This window comes from Drosophila mauritiana, chromosome 2R (genome assembly GCF_004382145.1).
Source record: "Drosophila mauritiana strain mau12 chromosome 2R, ASM438214v1, whole genome shotgun sequence".
Lineage (NCBI taxonomy): Eukaryota > Metazoa > Arthropoda > Insecta > Diptera > Drosophilidae > Drosophila > Drosophila mauritiana.
The window spans coordinates 9768516-9789959 of NC_046668.1; the positions used below are offsets into that span (position 1 = coordinate 9768516).

General features: G+C 46.8%; 5 protein-coding genes across 6 annotated transcripts; 2 read left to right on the forward strand and 3 right to left on the reverse strand.

Moving 5' to 3' along the window:
- Positions 1–1016: 1016 nt before the first annotated feature.
- LOC117137953 (odorant receptor 47b) lies at positions 1017–2645 on the reverse strand. The gene is made up of 6 exons (XM_033299714.1): positions 2512–2645; positions 2279–2447; positions 1699–2216; positions 1439–1646; positions 1151–1309; positions 1017–1091 (listed from the first exon to the last, which is right to left on the reverse strand). Exons 1-6 carry the CDS (start codon positions 2643–2645, stop codon positions 1041–1043), a joined length of 1239 nt encoding a protein of 412 aa, XP_033155605.1. The 3' UTR covers positions 1017–1040.
- A 4465-nt stretch (positions 2646–7110) lies between these two features.
- On the forward strand, positions 7111–17619 carry LOC117137266. 2 transcript variants are annotated; one of them, XM_033298629.1, is made up of 9 exons: positions 7111–7556; positions 10433–10732; positions 11309–11407; positions 11473–11667; positions 12316–12426; positions 12717–13043; positions 13109–13584; positions 13639–13881; positions 13991–17619. In XM_033298629.1, the coding sequence occupies exons 2-9, from the start codon at positions 10492–10494 to the stop codon at positions 17180–17182; spliced, it is 4884 nt and encodes a 1627-aa protein (XP_033154520.1). In that variant the 5' UTR covers positions 7111–7556; positions 10433–10491; the 3' UTR covers positions 17183–17619. The 2 variants fall into 2 exon arrangements, with proteins under 2 accessions (XP_033154520.1, XP_033154521.1); XM_033298630.1 differs by having other exon boundaries at positions 13663–13881.
- Positions 17620–18028: 409 nt separating this feature from the next.
- On the forward strand, positions 18029–18960 carry LOC117137267 (trypsin-7). The gene has a single exon (XM_033298631.1). The coding sequence runs from the start codon at positions 18029–18031 to the stop codon at positions 18845–18847; it is 819 nt and encodes a 272-aa protein (XP_033154522.1). The 3' UTR covers positions 18848–18960.
- LOC117137269 (trypsin eta) lies at positions 18961–19890 on the reverse strand. The gene has a single exon (XM_033298632.1). It carries the CDS (start codon positions 19862–19864, stop codon positions 19061–19063), a length of 804 nt encoding a protein of 267 aa, XP_033154523.1. The 5' UTR covers positions 19865–19890; the 3' UTR covers positions 18961–19060.
- Positions 19891–20391: 501 nt separating this feature from the next.
- Positions 20392–21309, reverse strand: LOC117136669 (trypsin zeta). The gene has a single exon (XM_033297671.1). The coding sequence runs from the start codon at positions 21297–21299 to the stop codon at positions 20457–20459; it is 843 nt and encodes a 280-aa protein (XP_033153562.1). The 5' UTR covers positions 21300–21309; the 3' UTR covers positions 20392–20456.
- Between the last annotated feature and the right edge of the window lie 135 nt (positions 21310–21444).

Below are 21444 nucleotides of genomic sequence, written 5' to 3' on the forward strand. Positions count from 1 at the left end.
ATGGCGCGACAAACTGAATTCGAGAACCCAACTTGGCGGCTGGTCTGCAGTCGGATCGGTGGTTGGACCATTACGATTACCATTACCATCGCGATTGCCAATGCGATTACCACTTGCGGGGGCAGCGGCCCCGACTCCATGGCAACAATGGTCGAAATGGGGGAATTAATTAGATGTGGAGACAGCAACAAAGAGCCATGGACACAATGTTCTAAATGCTCGTACGTGGATTGCCATTCAAATGTTAATCAGTGCGGCGAGCAGACCGAAGTTGACAAAAGCCCATCTCCCAACGAACCACCCACTTCACCATCCAAATTGGGGAGTCGCCGGTACACCAAGAGAAATAGTTAAAAAAAAAGCATTAACATATAATGTGAGATCACAGAATCCTTCAATGGTGAGCACTTGAAACGAAGGAATACTAGGAGCAAACCTTAATAAGAATAATCAAGCATTAAATAATGACATCAATTAATATGATGGAAACTTAATTAAATAAATAATAAAATTGAAAAAAAATGGGAATGACATTTGTTGACAGACAGATATTTTTTTCAGTGCATAAGAACACGCACCCGCTAAATTGGGTGTGTTGTTGAAGTTCTGAGAGTGGTGGAGCTATTCGTTCTGGCCGAATGTGCACATGGCACATAATGACATTTCGGCCGGTCAACGTTTCATGGACACGGGCGACTTTCCCACTTGTGAAGGGCATGGAGCAGCATCTGCTCCAACTCCAAATACTAAATACCAAATACTAAACGATCACCGCTCCTCTTTGTCTGCCGTTGGGTCAGATCATGACAATGCGTGTCACGTCTGAATAAGTTCGAGGCTGGCTCCAGAGGCACTGCATCATGGGCTCCTCCTCTGCACTTTGCAGCTGGGTTGCACCTGTCGCCGCTGGGTGTGCGTGGGCCGACCCCATTGTTGCCACCGAGTGTCAATGGGCGCGGCGACAACCCAAACGAGCCATGCAAATGCAAATGGCCAGAAAAGGTCCAACTTTTATTTTCACAATCCATAAACACTACAGACTACATCGATTCTTGCATCAGGGCCAGCAAACGATAGCAATTCTTCAGAACCTGAAAATGGACGGTTGATATCGTGATATCTTTTAATATATATATTTTTGTATCCTTACAAGCATATAGGTTCCCAGGGTGAAGGGCAAAAAGGGTTCGGCCACATACATCAGGGGTTTCTGGGCTCGTAGTATCACAAAGGATATATCCCTCTGGATGGCTGGCGATTTGGTGTGCCAATCGTTGATGTCAAAAGCAGCCTGAGCCACCTCCACAGACTGTGGATGAAAGTAGAACAGGGAACATCTTAAAATAACTAAATTTCAATAAGGTTTCAATATCTAGTGATTATTTCTCATTCGTTTATTCATTTATCTTAAAGTTTTCAATGTTTTTAAATGACATACCTGAGTATAAACCAAAGTTCCAGAGACGCACCAAAGCGACAGTTGAATGAATGCCACCAGCATGAGTAGCACGAACTTGGCGGCCATTTTGGGATCGACAGCAGCTGCAGCCATGGTCTCGAAAGTGGATATGGAAATCAGGGAGAAACTGGCCATCAACTGTGCATTGAAGGCGCCATTGAAAGCTCTATTGGCTTTCCCCACCAATCTGCCAAAAAAAAACCGCCTGTAGTACTTGTAACCGGCCACATAAAACTCACTTGATAATGTGCTGGTGGAAGCGGACCACACGACAAAACTCCTCGTGGAACCTCTTATCACTGACCTCCATGTCCCCCAGCTTCCTCATCTCGATGCAAAGCAACTTGAGATTGAGCGCCGTCTGGAGAAACGTGGAAATGCCCACCATATCCACCATTAGGATGCTCATTAGGTTGTGCTGCGAGGTCAGACTCTGCCAGATGTAGAGGAACCAGAACGTGTATGGATGCAGATCCAAGCGATGCCATTGAAACGGATAGACGCAGTGGAAGGGCAGCTTTCCCTCGCCCAACAGAGGTTGCAGGAAAATAGCGGCACTAAAGAAGTTGACCAGGCAAAAGCAGTTGATATATAGACCCGATTCTATAACGTAGCACAGTCTCTGCCAACCCAACACCTCCTCATCGATATGATGGGGTCTTAGCTCCCGGTTGTAGTAGTCAAAATCCCAAATAAGTTCATCGATCTCGTTGCAGCGGAAATGCATGTAACAGATCTTGGTGAACACCAGTCCCATCTATCACACAGAAATAACCATTAGTTTGTTCATTTGCGAGTGGGTGAATCTGTAAATCTCACCCCCGAAATCCAAACCAAGTCGTCGCCCATTTCGATCACGTTCTTCGACTCGGGCAGGGCCACGAACATGGCCCAGAAAGTGGTCATCACATTGCACATGATGAACAAGTTGATCCATCGGTACAGGGGCAAGCTGGCCAACTTCTTGTTGGGATACTGGCAGAGCAAACTGTGGGTATGGCAAAAAGTGGATTATAAAGATTGGACCGAGTGATGGACGATGCCAGACTCACCTCAGGAAGGCGCGAACATAGTTGAAAGCCAGGCGTGGGATGAGACCGGGACTTTCCTGCCGCATAACCGATCGGAACTCGTCGAGGAAAACCCGCAGAAGGCTGAGATTTGATTGATAACCCGAGTCGTTCATGGCGCAAAAGTATGAACTGAGCTCCAGGCGGGCGGTCAGTTCCTTTTATATGGACAAGGAGGCCTCCAGGGTCTAATTACCATGTTTATAAGCAATTGTTTTGCAAAAAACGCCCACCGAGTAGATTTCCTTAAATGATTTGATTGCATTGGGAACATGTGCTGCAAATCGCACTGCTCCGATCGATTTTCAGTTACTCATCGGATGATATAGTTTGATGGACCCTTCGTTCAATGAACCCAACTTCGCGTGACTCAGGTGCTCCATTAGATCATCAGCATCATTAAGAACAATGTATAATATATTGTATATTGCATAAATGGCGAGTTCTGTTTATTCACAATTTTTGAAGCGTATAGCAAAACATGATCATCGCAAAGTGCTCCTCACTCCACCCAACGAAGCAAATAGTTGCGCTGGGTTGGGTTCAATCAACCTGGCTCATAAACTTCCTGTAGCATATCACTTCCATGGCTGGACCCCATCTGCATAACTAAACGGTGTACAATGAGTTATGTCTTAATCAGGATCTCCAAAGGCCCCGCAGAGACACCGATATATTTATGAGCCGGAGGAAATCCAGTTCGATATTCAAATTTCGCCAGCACACTTTTCGTCATAATCCAGCCGTGGCCTGGTAGGTGGCTCCATACTGGTTCTGGTGTCTTTGATGGACCACTGGATATCCGCTTCGATGCTAACATGCTAATGCCACCGTCCGATGGCTGGACACGGGCATTTAGCAAGGCCATTGGAATCAATCTGGGATTAGACCAGACCCCTGAGTCCAGCGAGTCCAGGGAGTCCAGGCAGTCCATGCAATCCGAGTCAATAGCCCCACAGTTGTTGGCCTGTTGGCGCGCGTCGCCCGTAATGCTTGTAATAAAGTGTGTTTTATTATAACCCACGGACTAACCATATAATGGTACCATAATGGGCCGGCCATTAAAACAAATTGATATCAATTTTGCAACAATATGTGCACAAGTTGCGTCGATGACTCCGCGCCTCGTCATTGAACTCCATCCCATTCCATTCGATGCCATGCCATGCCATCGTATGCTATTCCATCCCAACACATCCCATCCAAACTCATCCCATCCCATGCGAAGCCAGCCAGAAGCGTTTGCAACATGCACCACCTCATCCACAGTTGAATAGTTGAATTGTGGATGGGGTTACTGGATAGTGGATAGTGGTGCTGTAGCACTAACAGTATAGACCAGTTCCGAGTTGGCAAAGCGCCGTTTGATGCTCTAATTTATACAGCATACTGATGAGTTGACCGCTGTTCTGGAATTGTTCTCCTACGGGTTTGGGTTCGGTTCGTTTCGATTCGTTTCGGATTGCTTTGGATTGCCTGGCTCTGGTCACGAAAAAAGCTGCAGATCAGAGCACACCTGACCAGACACGGGAACCAGCAAACACACACGGTATCAGTAACTCAACTCACCCAGAAATGGAAATATTCGTAGCGGTTAGCGTTTAATTGAAATGCATTTGGCTTGTTGTCTGTCAATCAACCGTTGCGATGGATGGATAGGCTCCGGAACTCGGCCGCCCAAGGCCCGAAGGGTAATGGAGCTATTGGATCTTGGCCAGGATGCACACGCCACCCCATGGCGCCGTCATACGCCACTTTGCCAAGCCATCAAAACGGCAGAACCACATCCATAACCTAACCACACGCAATGGGGAATCTTGGTAATGAAGATTCGCCTCCTGCTTGGGGAGTTTAATTATTCAATCTGGGCAACGAAAGTAATAACAATTATCAGTGTGTTTGGCGAAATTACCACCGATTGACACCTGATGTTTAGTGCTGGTTAAAGAGTTCTGGACAGAAGGATGGTTTGTTTCTAAGTAATCGTCGGATTATAACTTTTTAATTGCTCTTCTTAACTTGGGTGGACAATTATTTCTGCGATGATCATAAAACTTTAGAAGCAATTAAAAGTGACGCAGCGTAAACGGTAGCCATATAGATTATGGTTTTACACCTGATTTTAAGTACCCATTAAGAGTTGCAGGGGAATAAGGCACACCGTTCCGTAATTATAAATAATTTATGTGCGTGATGTGTGTTTAATTAGCTCTGGTAAAGGATAGAAAACACTTGTCATACAACTTTCAGAAAATAGTTGACAAATAGTTGAAGGTGCAGAATTATAAGTCTTCATGCTTAAGTTAAGTTATTATGGAAGCCAGAACCATTAGGGCCAACTGAACCCACCTACATTCCCATTTGACCATATTCAAATAGCCATATAAATGGATGCAGAGATGGTCTACAAGTAGAGAACTCCAATAATTACCAACCCTGGATAGCTGGACAGACACTCGCATCCTCCATTAACCGTTATGGACTCCGGACTCGAAGTGGACCAAGTTCAATGAGCGCATTTTCATGTTTATTGCAGAAGCAATTGGTAATAAGTGCGCGACCGCAGACGTGGAAAGAAGAACACATTTCTCAATCGTTATTTATGAATACAATTGCAAGTTTGTTTAGCTCGGCCGGAGGCACCACACACTCCACTCCGCCACCAGCGTATCAATAACAAGCCGAGATGAGGCGGAATGCAGGGAATTAGTGGACAGAGGGGGATCTGGGGGTACCACTGCAAGAAATATTAGGAAATTCTATTAACTTATATTGCACAACTTTGGATTAAACAGCTAGCCAATAAGACAAGTTGAAAGGATATACCATTAGGCATTTGAGTTCTAACACTAAACTAACATAACAGCTTAGGTTATTTAATACTTCAACAATCCCACCATGTATCCCCTCGACATTCCTATCTTTTCCCCCTGTGTACGCATCCCAGACGTGAACTGGTTTCCCAGTTTTCCAGCAGCAGCAGATCAGACGACTCACCGCAGCCGGCGGCCAACCAGCGACGTGTGCCCAAAGTTTGCATAAGTTGGACCACGACATGGCGTGGACATGGACGAGGACGAGGACGAGGACTTGGATGTGGATGTGGATCCGGACTGGAGCGAAGACCTGGACCTGGACCTGGACCTCGATCGGGCTTCTTTTTACAGTTAAAGATTTATGGATCATGCATGGGTAAATGGCGAACAGATACGCGGTCAATTGTGTGTAGGTAACGCAACGCTAAATCGACCACAAATTTATTCCAGCCCGAGAGATAAGAAGAGCCCAGAGGAGCAGGAGCCCCACTGATCCAGAGATTCCGAGCTCCGAATCCGATTGACACAGAAATACAAATTCGAACAGTGAGCGTCATAAAATGCAGATAGACACAGTCATAAAAGTACGAATAAACGATCGAAGGCCCATTCTCGAGAACTGTATTTGGACGATAATGTGGAGTAGTGGCTGCAAGAAGGCGGGACGCTGGGTATCATTAGATGGAGATCTACGAAACTAAAACTTTCTAAATGACGGGCGGCAACTTTAGCGGCAAAAAAAACCAAAACTGTAAATGCAGCCAAAGCAAATAGTTGCAGCGGCGTCGCCAACTAAAGTATAATTATTGGCCAGACGCGATGGGAATGAAGACGAAGACTGTAGACTGTAGACTGCGGACTGTAGCCTGCGTATTGAAGACTGCAACAAACTGCATACTGAAGACTGGCGTAGCTTTGCAGTCTCCAACTGGGAAACTGCACGTACGCAGCGCCGGCAAAAGGAGATGCCAATATTTCTATAAATTTCTATATATATTTTTTTTTGTTTTTTTGTCGTTTTGTGCCACTGCTTAACTGTTTTTAATTGAAACCCGTTTGCGGTAATTGTCTTTTTGGCTTGTTGCCCCGACCGCCTTACTATATATGTTATAACTCGCTTATGTCAAACAGATTGGCTGTGTAATTTGAGGCAGCCCCATAACTCCACCTGCCGTGGAACATTTCGAAAGTTTTCACTTGTTCTGCTGCACGGATCTCCGGATCCATGGTTTTTCCGATCTTAAGATCGTGAATCTGCAGATCTTGCTGATTCCATGAAGTGCAGCTGCACTCGAGCGCAACTAAAGCGAGTAAATTGTCATAAATTGAGTTGAACCAATGACAAATGACGTCTTTTTTCTTGGTCCGCAGCTTTTATCAAACTGGAGCGTGAATCTTCGAACGGTACTGGGGGATTCCTGTCATTTCTACCGCCGGCCACACGGCGTATGCGCGATGCAGAACCTGTCCCAGTCTTTGTTAATTAGTCTACAGTTAGAGATCTTCGCCTTCACACATCACAACACGCAGCTATAGCCAGCCAGCAGTTGGCTGTTCGGCTGTTTGGTTGTACAATTTGTCAAAACACAAACGGACCGAACTTATACTTTCAAGATATAAGAGCGTGGAGCAGAAAAGAAAACTCGTTTAAGAGCGCACCGCCTCTCTCCGGAACTTTTCTTCAGGCTTCAGTCTACAGTCTGCAGTCTTCAGTGTTCGGATTCGGCTTTGGTTTCTTTGAGCTGCGATTGCTTTGGCAGTCGCTCCACCGACGGCGACCTTGATAGACGTCTTAGCGGTTCGAAAGATATCGAGGAAAATCCCACAAACAACCATTCGCGAAGAAAAGCCGCCGCTGCCTTCGCTTTCTTTGCGGCCAAAACAGAGGAAAACAAAAGAAACCGAAGCGAATTTTCTAAAAACAATAGCAATAACAGTTAGCGCGACTCTGGTTGTTTATGTGTTATTTAGTGTGTGGCACGAGATGAAGATGTTTCAAAAATGCTGAAAAACGTGCAGAAAATGCTGCCGAAGAAATGTGTGAAAATGCCAGCAGATGCAAAGTGAAGTTAAGCAAGTTAACCAAGTTAAAACCGAAAAAGAAACCGCTTAAGTTTATGTGCGAAAAGTAATCCTGGTTGTGCCTTGTCGGGAAAATTAACGGCCAAAGGTGTTAATTTATTCACCTGAACTGCAACCGGGCTCTGCAATGTGAGTAAATGACATGAAACTAAAATTGGAATATCGCGCGAACAGATCTAGATTTTGTTTCTGTGCTGGCATAAAGGGCTTGCTTTGGCCCTTGGCTCCGGCTAATCAGACCATTGCCAATTGAGTTTAGGTCACTGGGCATGGGCACTCTCCCAAATTGAAAATCTTTTTTTTTTATTCGGGAGAAAGTAATTTGGGCTAGAAAAAAACGCCAAAGCAAAACGCCGGGCATTGCACCGTCGTAATTCGGTCTTAACAACCGGCCGAAACCGTTGGACAGCCGGCCAAGTCCAAGTTGGCCCTAAGTTGGCGGGCCTAAGTACGTATTAAAGCACATTAAGGCGGCGAGCAAATGATGCGCTCCTCTGGCCAGCACAATGGACTGCGGAGCCGGGAGCCGCTAACACAAAATAATAATAATAAAAATAACAGCGGAATAAATTTGAAATTTGTTATTGCGCTGGAATGGCTGGGATGATGCTCCAGAGTTTCCAGCTAATCGGCTGCCTTCATGCTGCTCCGCTGCTGCTAGCGTGTTCTAAGTGTTAAAAGTACGCCGAGTGTGACGTCGACTGCACTCGGAAGTGTAGCGGCAGCTCCGGCCAGACAATGGGCCCATCATCTGGTGCCCGGAGTTTGGAGTTGGAGTTGCAGCCAGCGCCAACTCCAGCTCCAGCTCCATGGTCGGTGCATGTTCATGTGAATTGCAATGGCCAGGTTAGAATGCGTTGTGGTAATTTCTACACCCTTGCAGAACACGTTGCTTTCTGCGGGGTATGACCAACTTGTGCCCAGTTCGAATATAGTATTCTGATTTAGAAAAGAATACACACTTAAAGTATAGAAAAGCGCTTAAATGACTTGTGTGATTTTCACAAATTGAAAGTTTTTTTTATCCGGCATTAGAAAGCAAGCCATTGAAAGTTTAACTGTTTCAATGGGCTAATAATGAACCCTTTTAAAATGCTATTTTTAACTTAACTGCGCTTAGACCAGCAATCGTAAGCACTAAGTTGGCCATTAACTAACCATTAGCTGACTGGTTGCGTTTGCCAAAAGGTGACTAAAATCTTGAACAAATTAGTTTTTATTTAGTTGGTTTTAGTGCATTACATATAACATTAAATAAAGAGGAGCGAATATAAGAAAACTCATCTTAAAGTATACTAAATTTCTTAGAGTATAAATATTTGCTCGCTGAATAAATAAAAAATAATGCGAAACAACCACAATTCGCTTCCTAGCACACCAAATCCAATGGTCAGTTAAGGATTTGGTGCACTTTCCGCTCCGTTGGGCAAGTCCAGAATTTTAGGGGTATGTTCCGCGTCGATCATGTTGGGCTTCGGACAACTGCCACTTGTTTATTATGGATAAATTTATGCACAGACTTAGAACAATGCGCACACGCTCTTTCGTGTTGCCCAATAATTAATGATCGCGTACATGGCGGCGGATGATGGGCTGCAATGGGCTGAAATGAGATGGAATAGATGGAATATGGCTAATTTATGCAGTTGGGTTCAATTACCTGTTAATTGAGTTTAGTCGAGTGCGCAAGAGTCAAGACCCTGCACAGGTGCCCCATGGAGAAGTAATCCAGCGACTGCATATGGCTACAGACCACAAATAACAGATCTCAGAATTAGCAAAAGTTTTCTTCTATTTTTTTTTTGTCTTTTTCCCAGCATCATCAAAATCGCATCAGTTTCAGTTGGTATTGCTCTGTGAGCGTTGCTGATGTTGCAGTTGGAAAAGCGAAAAGCAGGTCATTACTGCCATTAAATTCGTTTCGAAAATGCAGACAAGCCGAAAAGCGAGACTAGATAACCCAAAATCAAACCAAATCCGAATAACTATGGCAAAGTCGTAAACATATTGGAAAAGAAAGAGAAATAATGGAAATGTTATTGTTGTTTGTTTTTAAATGCCATAACTGTACAGCAGGTCGAGTGATAGATGGAGATGGCGATGGAGCTAGAGCTGGCTAAGCTTGTAGACTCCAATGTAGATGGATGGCGATTATGATGCCAGCGCTGGTCAATCAAAAGACTTAGGCAACGAACTCTACTGTGCTGCTCGTTGTTTTTGTTGCTGTGTTCTACTGCGTTTTGTAAAGAAATTTTACTTTCAAATTAGGCCGCAACTGTTGCTTTTTATCGCTTTCTTCTCTCATTCATTCGCGCGCACATTATGACTCCAGATAATGTGCCTTTACCTCTACGCACCCGTCTCTTTTGTTCTTCTTTTGAAGAGCCAAAAAAGCAAAGCACAGAACAACAAAAATAAAAAAAAAACAAGCACAGTCTTCCGAGATCAGTAGAACTCGTAGATATGAACAGTTAGGAGTCCCCAATAATTTTTCTGTGCTGCCTTCGCGCGCTGTGTGTGTGAAATATTTATGTAAATTGGCCTGGCCGAAAGCAGCTGCTAAAGTGCAACTGATTAGCGGTATAAACGGGGTGTTCTGAGCCAAGTGCAGCGGGGCTTTTGGTAACGGTAAACGCTATACAGTTTTCCCACTGCGACGCACTTGATCCAGTGCAGCATTATGCCCGCTCCTCGCCGAGTCCCAACCAATAAGTATACACTTGCCGCCAGAACGAGTTTTAATTGCAACATTTGTTTAAATGTTGTCCGTTAGCCACCGGCAAACTAGCACCAACTGGATGTAGATGTTGCTCCATTTCAGCATTTCCAGCAAAACGGACCAAACAATTTCTGCCTCATTAAGCGGGGCCCCAAAGAATGTCAACTGGCTAGCTGGTTTCGTTTCGCTAGCTACGAATTTGGACTTATTTTTAATTAATTAGTGCTTGTTTCTTTCACTCCACTCCACTCCACCACCGACCGCCCACCCTCCTCCACTCAACCAGTTGCAGCTGCGGCGTCGAATCCCCCAGAGTGCGTTCCATCCAGCTATGTTGCTGTTAAGATGCGGCTCCAATCCTTACCGCTGCTCCTTCTGCTCGCTGTCGTCACCCTTCCGCCTGCCACGCCCACTTCGGCTGCCCGACCGCTCGCCCACCCGAGGGCGAGGAACCACTATCCCAGCGAAGATCTCGGCGAGGAGCCACTGATGCCGGCCAGCTTGCTGCTCGAGGAACTGCAGCAGACCAACGGGCAGCTCATCAATCTGACACGACAGCACGACGGCGATACCTTCCACACGAGCGGTGAGTTAACCACTTGGAAATAGATGGAATATCAAAGAACAACGGGCTCGAATTCATTGATTCATTCATTGAATGTTTTCACGTTAGCTTAGCTAGAACTCTTCCATTTCTAAATTTATGCGGCAATAAATGATTTTGAACGCTATTTAAGCAATGTTTTAAATTAAGAAAATATTTGACGTTAGAAGAGTGTTCCGTTATTATTGCGATAGATGATCTATAAAATGCTTAACTTTCCTTTGCTTAATAAAAATGTTATTTTCAAGAGCAATTTGTTGCCACATTTTCCAACTTTATTATTTTGCTCATATATGGCAAGAGTATTGGAGTCTTGCGTATTTTTCCGATCGCAGTGCCAGTGTCACTGTCATTGGCCAGTTGACTTGGCATGTGGCTTCTTCGACTGGATGATGCGTCGGTTTTTCGTGGCTGATCCGCTGACAGCAGCATTAATTTTGCCAGTAAGGTCTGGCCCGGCCCGGCCCGGTCCGGTCCGGTTGGGTCTGATTAGCCGTCAATCGGTTGAAGATGTTGTGAAGTCCCGACTCAATCCATCTTAATGTTTTCTCTGCGCAGGTTTAAGCAGCGCCTGCAACGCGGACACCTGCATCGGACTCTCAAGTGGCACAGCGTCGCTGGTGCGTTCGACCGGCGATGGAAGCGGTCAAGGCAACGGTAAGCGAGAGATTAGCATGGTAATGTGTGCCTGTCATAATCCGAGAAAATCCACCAATCCACAGATGGACTCAATCCGGCGACCTCGTCTTTGGGCGGCGGTCAAATGGAGCTCCTGACCCGTCGCCTCAAGTTGCAGAAGGGTCGCGGTCAAGTGGCGAACGGGGATGCGAGCGGCGAGACTGGGTGCACGTGTCGATGTCTTCCCTATCAGCGGGCCTATCGCGAGGATCTGGGCATTTGCGTGGACGACATCCATGGTAAGTGTGCATTGCGGAAGCCATCCAACGATTCCATAGCCAAATTGTGTGCTCCATTTCGCGGTGGGAGTCGCTCCCACATGTGAGACACTATCCATCCATCCATCCATTGTTTTGTCATATCCGAGCACAATGGTTGCCCAACTAAAAAAGTGGAGAAAAAATCGAAAAAAAAAGCCCAGCCGAATGAAAGAAATGCTGTAATAAGCGCCACTGAAATTGTGCAGGGCTGCAGAATGAAAACGAAACGTGACGCAAAGAGGGAAAAAATGTTATTATTATTGAACAAATCGCTTGTTTCCCCGCTGCTAATGAATGAAAGGAAACTTTCGCCCGTCGTCTGCCAACATAAACAATCTGAGACCGCTGCCATTTCGGGGTCTAACTCTAACACACAGGCTTGGAATCCGACCCGAAGATCGGAATTGGAGTTGGAGTCGGAATTGGAATTGGAATTGGAATCGGACTCCAAGTCGGACCGAAAGTAAGAGCTGGGCTGGCCGGAAAAACAACAGCACAGATATGTAGTTTCACTACCAATTCCGACTCGTAATTGATAAGCGTCGATCGTTATCGCTGCCATTTGAACGTACTTTCCCACAACCTCCAGCACCTAATCGCTTCCCATTTTTCCGCTCATTGTTACAGAGTGCTCCCTGTCGCCATTCGTGAGTGGTTCCTCCTCGGAAAAGATACCCTTTGTCTTCCTGCCGCTCAAGGGTCAGATCATCTATCCCAGCAGGGAGATCAGCTTTGCCAGTAAGTAGCTAGAGATCACAATACCACTTTTTAGTTGCTATAATAATTGTAGTATCTCAGATATTACTCATTTCTATTCACAATTTGAAAGATACTCTATCTTAAGCAATAATAATCAATGAATTACATACAACTGGTTTCTAATTACTGTTAAATACCAATTTTTAAATAAGTTTTATTGATCAATATAGTTATAAATTTTATCATGTAAACAGTTGTGGTAAATTAGTGAAAGTGTGTGTATTCTTTTGGCTCATTAATGGCATTTACTGTCATTTTCAACTTTTTAGGCATTCACACACCCGTTTGCGCGGTAACCGGAGCCCAGTACCTAGGTTCCAATGGCTGGTCGGATCTGCGGAACCCCATAGACACCGACTACCCGTTTCGCATGTTCCGCGATGAGGGACGCAGCTTCCTCCTGTGGCTGGGTGAAGCTGATCTCCGCCAGAAGATGCAGGGTCGCCTGATTGTGGTGCATCTGGTGTGTCGCGACATGACGATGGCTCTGAATGCCAGCAGTCACGTCAAGGGTGAGCCGCTCATGCCGCCCAGGAATGTCCACTCACCGTGTGTGGCCTTCAGAGTGAATGGCAGTCCTGTGAAATATGCCCACAGTGAGTATTAATAATGAATAATATCAAATAAACCGAAGTTTATCCTAACCTCGTTATATGTACAGATGTCCCCGAGGTCTTTTTCCAACCAGCCAACTCCACCACATTGGCCTCCACTTCGGATGGCATGACCATGCGGGAGTACGTGGTCATTGGGATCTGCAGTCTGCTCTTGGGTCTCATCTACGTGGCCTCAGTGTTTCTATATCTTTACATGAAGAAACGAAAGCGGCACAGCTCTCGTCATTCCCTAGACAATCTGACAAACGATATCAATTACCCTAAGAATGATCAGGTTACGTATGGAGCACCCTTTAGCCGAGTGGGTAGTATATACTCCTCCAATAGCATGGGTCTGGGGAATGGAAATGAGTCCAATACACGTACGAGTATCGGCAGTTTGAAGGAGGATATGGGCATTGTGAAAAATAATCCCTTGCTGCAGCATTTTCCACAGTTGAGTGAACGAGAACACAATTCCGGTTTCGCCAGCGATATTTCAAATTCGAATTCTGAGTGCGAAATGGAGGAAAAGATCAAGGTGGGTTGGCTATATAATTCTGATTGATGAAATATACAGAACTATAATTTATAGACATCTGTGCTGGTGCATCCACAGCTCAGCAAGTCGCCGAAACCTTCGGGTGGAACAGATAATGCTGCAATGGATGTGGATGACTTCCTGCAGGACAACGAGTGTCTGCCCGCTGAAAATGTGGCCGTAATTGATGAGCTCATGAGCGAGGAGAAGCTGGAGAACTTGCGTGCCATGGTCAGTGGCAATGTGCGCAAGAAGCTCTACTTCAATCCCGCTTATTTTGAGCCTCACCTACTAGCGGTAAGTTTTACTTTACAAATTCAGGAAATTATTTAATTATGAGGGTTTAAAATAAATAATAAATAATAAATCCCTATGGATACCCGTTCTTATTTTACCAACTTTTCAGGAACCGCCTCAAGCTGCCATTGAGTTCCTGCAGAAGATCCGCGAGGTCATCGCCATTGCCAAGTACAAAATGGCCTCAAAGCGTTACCAACCCTCTCTGAACATAATTCCGGAGGAGCAGCACCCGGAGTCCAGTTCCAGTTCACCCACCATGTTCAATATTCCGCTGCAGCAGAGTCTGGCGGGGAAGGGAATGGGAGACAAGCGAAACAGCATCGAGCAGTGGCTGCAAAGTGTACCCAACTCGGATGCGACTCCGTCGCAGAAGACGCTCGACAGACCTGCTCCACCGACGGCAAAGAAGCCATCATCCGGATCTCCCAACAAGGGCTCATTGAGAAAGGAGATAAGCGCGCCCAAGGAGCGACCACCGCCACCTCCAATGCAGAAATCAAAAGCAGATGAAGGTAATGCAAAGTCATCTTCTCCAGCGTCTTCGGGTCCACATTCTAGCCGAAGCACCGGAAAGATCAGTCCAGAACAGTCACCCAAGCCGAAGACAAACGTGGGTAGCACTTATGAGGGATTCTCTGCCTTTTCCGTGGCCGCCAATGTTTATGGATTTGCTGAGACCGGCGGGGAAATCTACAATAATCCCAAGTTCATGCTGGCAGACTCACCTGCGGCCTCATTGCGCAGTGCCTCCAGTCGCTCCAAATCGATGAAGAAGCGTAGCGAGGTTCTGGATCAGTTCGCTGCCGCCAATTCCACGCCCACCTCGCTCACATCCTTCGATCGGCAGCACTACAACATGCTGAGGAACATGAAACCGGCGGAGGTCATCTACGATTCCTTGAAGCGCGAGTTTTCAGCGCATATTCCAACGCCCGATTACGATAGCACCATAGAGAAACGAATCAAGGATATCTATAGCAGTACGCAGAGTAGCATACCATCGGTGCCCACTCCGGATTACAGCTCCCTCAGCCGTAAATCTCTTAAACAGTTCCAACCCGATTCCCCGATTTATAGAAGGAAATCGCCGCAGTATCTGATCGTGGACTACGAAACGGATAGTCTTGAACGTCTGGAACCCAGCAAACGCAAGAGTTCCCACTCATCCAGTTCACCATCATCCGATGTGAGTTCCCAATTGAGTCCAAGCTTGAGTACCGCTCTGCCGCTCGAGGAGGAAATGGAGATCAGTCACACCGTTTACGATCGTATGGACGGATTTCGCAAGGAGGGCGAGATGAAGAAGCGTCTGGCTGCAAAGCACCAGCATCCACATCCTGGACAGCAACAAAGGCAGAAGGAGGCGGCAGCTCGAATCAAATATGACACGCCCTTTCGGGGAAGCATGACCATCGAGGTGGAACATGAACCCCCTTCCGATCTGGAGCGAACGGATAGCGATCAATTCGAGCCTGATACCCTGGATCGCAAGCCCAAGAAGCAGAGCTTCTGCGACATTTCAGCTTGGGATGGGCACAAGCCAGTCGACTCGGACTTCAGCCAGATCAGTTCTCTGCCGGATTTGAGTCGGCAAATCAGTTCTGCACCCAACCAGGGCATTAAACCAAGGACAGCTTCCTTCATCCTCCGATCCAGCAACTCATTTAGGAACTTGAGAGAGATCTATGAGTCTCCTTTAATCGCCCAGGAGAGCGCCAAGTACGAGAAGAAGGTTGCACAAACACCGGAAGAGGAGGGGCGTATTCTCACCCTGGAGGCCAAGCACTCTCGTCGCCAGCGTTTGATGGAGACCTCACCAACCCACTCAGTGATGGACATCACAAAAGTAAACAAGACCACAATTACGATTTCATCACCGAAGCCGGCGGATAAAGCTCCTCCTTCTCGACCAAAGGTCAATCAGCATTACTGCCCACCGTTGGTGCAAAGCAAACGACCACTACCACCTCCTCCCCCAAACTTATCGGAACATCAGGCTCCAGATGAAGACGCCTACAGTCTGCACAGTGAGATCACTGGCACCTCGGAGTTCGAGAACTCCTGCAATAATACCATGTCCAGTGCTATATCGGCAACCACCGAAGAGAGAACTCATGCAAAGCGTTCCAGATCCCCCAAAATCAATGCTAAGATACCGGAAGAGGACTACGAAGGGATTTACAACAAAAAGATCAACAGCCTGCGCAATGACTACAGTCTGACGAAGTATCTCAATCGACGGAAAAGTCAGCGGGAGGAGGTTTCAAAAGCTGGCCCGGATTCCCCAAAAGACGTTGCCCCCGAGCCGGAGTTCGGTGGCAGCAATAGGAACCTAAAGGAGGTGGATGTGGCCCAGTTCGATGCGCTGTCCATAAGCTCCCGTTCGAATAGGAGTAGCAGTCATCTTTCTGAGCGCACAAAGGAGATGTACAGGAACGCCGGAGTTCCAGTGGGCATTGCCTATCCCCAGCGAGCGGCAAGTAGTTCCGGAAATGCTAGTTCCGGCGGAAACGTTCAAACTGTGTATCGCTGCGAAATCGAACAAGCTCAGCTCACGGCTGGAATGCAGATTGCCATTGGAGTAAAGGATCGCGCCAAAAAAGCCAAGGACCTGAAGAATGCGTGGCGAAAGTTTGTCACCATGGCGGCCAACAAGTTTAGTCCCAGCCAAAGTCCAGCACCTACATATGGTAGCAAAAATGCTGCCGGGTTCCTCGAGGATGACGGCATTGCCTCCATTATCGAAGATGCAGCTCAGTCCGCTGGTATGGGACAACCGGGTAGCCAGACGTATTACGAGCAACGCTTTGGTCAACTGGACAGCGGATACATGAGCACCGATTCCACGGAGCTGTACAAGCGAAATGTCTACGATCGGTATAATTTCAAGATGCCGTGTGGACGCGGACAGATCATTCGGGTGGACACCATCGAGGACAATGAAGAGGAAAGCGGTCCGAATGACAATCGGTTCGAGGACCTCGAGCACATGGTCTCTCCGGGTCACAGTCGTCGATCGCCGGAAAACAACGCAGTCGTTGCTTGTGATCTCAGCGATGCGGAATCTGATAAAACTCTGACCCGTTCCCATTCCCAAACGAATTCCCAGGAGCGGAACGTGCGGGGCAGCACCACCACAATGTCATCCTACTCCTCGGATGAAAATGGACGCGGACGAAGCACCTGCTGTGGATCTTCGGAAACGGACGAAGAGACCAATGCGGAGGACATGTGGGAGTCCGGGGCAGAGAGCATCGAAACGCACTCCGTGCTCTACAAGATGATTAGGAAGAGTTAGGATAAGCATAGCCGAATGCATAAATAGTTAATAGGGTCGTGCAATATGGAAAAATGACGAAAGACTTACTTTTTAAGACTTAAGAAACGCAATAGCAACAATCAGTGCAATAACTTTGAGATTCTTGCCAAACCACAAGGTGCAATTTTAATACATCTAAGCTAGCTGATATCTTTAGTACTTAGGAAAGTGAAACCCTGGGGAACTGCATCCAATACGCAAAGTGCAGGTACCAACAGTATATCAAAATAGAAGAAGGAATCGAACCCAAGCCCTAAGAAATGTAAGTGCAATCAATCAACATTATATATCGTTTAGTATCGTAACGGATGCGTATTGTGATAAATGTCAGCAGTCTTGGGCCGGAAATGTGCAATCTTAGTGTTAGTGTCAGTGTAAATGTATTAAACTTAAGCTTTCGTTATAATGTTTTACCTATGTAAAATAATAAATATTTTATATAAAAAGAAAGTATGTGTAGCCTGCTTTTGGGTAGAAATAAATTTAGCAAGCCACCAACATAAAATATGTACATATGTATGAATAGTTAGTGAAAGCTAGTTAGAAAAGCGAGATAATCAATGATGGGTTTATTGACTTACCGAAACCAACTTGCAAGGCCACCACTCATGGATAGACCAGAAACGTAATCTGGGGAAAACGCCAGAAAGAATTGTGACCAAGATTTATGACTAGCCATTGTTCATGTCTGTTTCTTGATTACGAAAACTATCATTAGATTACCAAGTAATCGGCAATCCAATCCCAATCTACAGTCGATAGATAAGGATACGAGTATTCTATAAATCTACACATAGCGCTACTTTGTCGTTCAGTTGCTCGAAAATGTCACGAATTTTGGTTGTGTTTCTGGTGATCGGAGTGGGCTGCTCCCTAGCAGATCCTATCAACCGGAACGAAGAGGTTCAAATACCGAAGCTCGATGGACGCATTGTCGGTGGACAGGACACGAACATCACCCACTATCCGCATCAGATCTCGATGAGGTACAGAGGAAATCACCGATGCGGAGGCACCATTTACAGATCAAACCAGATCATCAGTGCTGCCCATTGTGTGAACACGTTGAGCGGACCGGAAAACCTTACCATTGTGGCTGGTTCCTCGAACATCTGGTTCCCCACAGGTCCGCAGCAGGAGTTGGCCGTCCGTGAGATCATCATTCATCCCAAGTACCGCACTCTGAACAACGACTACGATGCGGCAATTCTGATCCTGGATGGCGATTTCAAGTTCAACGACGCAGTGCAGCCAATTGAGTTGGCCAAGGAGCGGCCCGATCATGATACACCCGTTACCGTTACGGGCTGGGGAACCACCAGCGAAGGCGGTACCATCTCCGACGTCCTTCAGGAAGTCAGCGTAAATGTGGTGGACAACTCGAACTGCAAGAGCGCCTATTCCATTATGCTGACCAGTCGCATGCTTTGCGCCGGAGTCAACGGAGGTGGAAAGGATGCATGCCAGGGAGATTCCGGTGGTCCGCTGGTCTACAACAACACACTCCTGGGCATTGTGTCCTGGGGAACGGGCTGTGCCCGTGAGAAATACCCCGGAGTCTATTGCTCCGTACCGGATGTTCTCGAATGGCTGGTGGAGACCGTTGCGGATAAAGAGAGTGTGGGCAAAATCGACTTTCTGTAATAATATTAAGTCAAATTACCATTCAAACGTCTTGTAACTAGCCTCGACCAACTCAAAACCTTTTATATCTTCGAATTGCGTAAGAAATGGCCAATACAGACGATAACGTAGTATATTGTTTGTTTGATTACGGTTTTATTATTAAATTAGGTAGCTCTATCCGGCGGTAACCACTTGAAGATAGCGTATCGATTGGCGTGAAAATGCCTATGTTTATTGCCCTCCAGCAGCTGCTATGGTTTCCTCGATCCAATCCACAAAGCTGGCCACGTAGCAGTAGACAGTGGGGTAGTTGGGTCGGGCACATCCACGTCCCCAGGACACCAGACCCACCAGTTGACCATCGATGACCAGAGGGCCACCGGTGTCCCCTTGGCAGGCGTCACTGCCTCCTTGAGTTACGAATCCCGCACAGATCATCCGCTCGGTGACCTCGCCAGCGCCATAGATTTGAGTACACTGCTCTGAGCTCACAACTGGAACTTCGGTCTGCTCCAGTTTGTAGCTGGAGGGTCCCCACTCCTCCCGGTAGCCCCATCCGGCTACAGTGGCCAATCTACCCACTGCAGGACGCTCCGGGCGGATACCAATTGAGCTTATTCCGAAGTGCGTGAGGTTGAAGGGTGTATCCAGGAGGAGGACACCTATATCATTGTCAACTGTCACGGGATCGTAGTTCGGATGATGGGTCCAATTGGCTACTGGGTAAATAAATCCATCGGTTCCATTGCGGGTGTTTGCTCCGGCCACAGCCAGCAGCTTAGTTTCCTCGGGCAAGCCATAAAGGCACTGGGCACTGGTGATCAATGCCTGCTCCGAGATGATGACACCGGCACATTCGTGCTTGTAGCTGGACTCCTCATCCCGGCGATAGCGAAGGGAGACAAGATATGGATGACGGGCAATATCTACCGTAGTGCCATTAATTATCCTGCCCTCCGGTTGGCCAGAAATGGATATAACGGAGGCGAACCCAATGGCCAACAACAGTAGCGGTGTGCACATCGCACGTTCCATCGATTCGCACGGGTGTGAGGTTCCAATCGAACTGATTACGGATTTCAATTTAGACTTAGCTAGGTTGAACATATCGATTGACTTAATGGTCGGTGCTCAAGATAGCTTCTGATAGCGGTGTGAGCACAGGGTCCGACCAAGATTGACACATTCCAAGTTCCAAGTGACACATTATTGGTATAAATAATACGTTAATCCTTACTGTTGCTCTTCGGAGAAAGCTTATATTTAGGCCAAGTGTTATAACTAAGAATGCCTTTATTGGTCATATAAATAACTAGGCGCCAATATTAATGTTTAAGAGCGTAAAATCCCAACACTTTCCATGTCTTATGAACTTTGGTCCACTCTAAACCTAAATTGATCGGCATTGCATACTTTTGGGGATTTGTTCAAATGTTTTTTTGAATCGGTTTTGATTTCTTGGAAGCCAGACAACCCATAATCCACCCGCTCAAGGTTCATCTAATCATTGATTAAGCTGATTTTATTGGGTAAAGATTAATAAAAACGTTTAGTTTGGAAAACCCTAGGGCACGTGGCTGCAGAAGCCAATTTATTTACAAAACGTGGAATGGGTGATATAATTAATTTAGAGCCCCGCCAGAACGGCATCGATCCAAGGCCTCAGGTTCGCCACATTGGCATAGACGCCAGGATAATTGGGCAGTGCGCAACTGTTGCCCCAAGACACGACTCCATAGAGCACATCGCGCACCGCCAACGGTCCTCCGGAATCACCCTGGCAGGCATCCGCACCACCGACACCCCGTTTCCCGGCACACAACATGGCGGATGTGATGTGGTAGGTCTCGTCGCCGAAGTTCTCGTAGTCCTGGTCACAGAGCTCGTTGCTTACAATCGGAACATCGACCGCGAGCAGTTGGTTCGAGGAGTAGCCACCGGGAGAAGTGGTTCCCCATCCGCTGACCTTGCTGACCGTTCCCTCAATTGGTTGTTCCGAGGCCAGCTTAATGGCCTTGATGGTGAAGTTGTTGAGCGGCAATGGGGGATCCACAAACAGAATGGCAATGTCGTTGTTGTAGGCAGCTCCCGAGTAGTAACCTTCGTGCATAACCATCTGCTTGACATTGGTGATTACGCCATCGGAGCCGGTTTGGAAATTTGTCCCGGCCACCACCTTATATTGACTGGCCACCGTTCCGATGACGCAGTGCGCCGCTGTCACTATTGTGGTCTCATTGAAAATGGATCCTCCGCAACGATGGCGATAGGGATTCTCCGGCGTGCTGATACCCTTGTAGCGCAGGGAAATCTGGTACGGGACCTGCGCTATGTCCGTCGCATAGCCACCCACAATGCGGCCTCCCGGAACACTCTTCTCATCCAGGTCCTCCAGAAGGGGAAGACCTTGAGTCAAGGCCACCAAACTGACGAGAAAGGCCAAGAGGCAAACCAGCCAAGAGCTCGACATGTTTACAAAGGCAAGGAGAATACGGAACTGAAGGCCCAAACTTTTTGGCCGGCAATTCCATGGCTTATCTAACGGCCGATTCGAATATAGGAATCATAAATTTTATAATGGATATGCATGGTCATTCGTTACTACGAGCGATTAG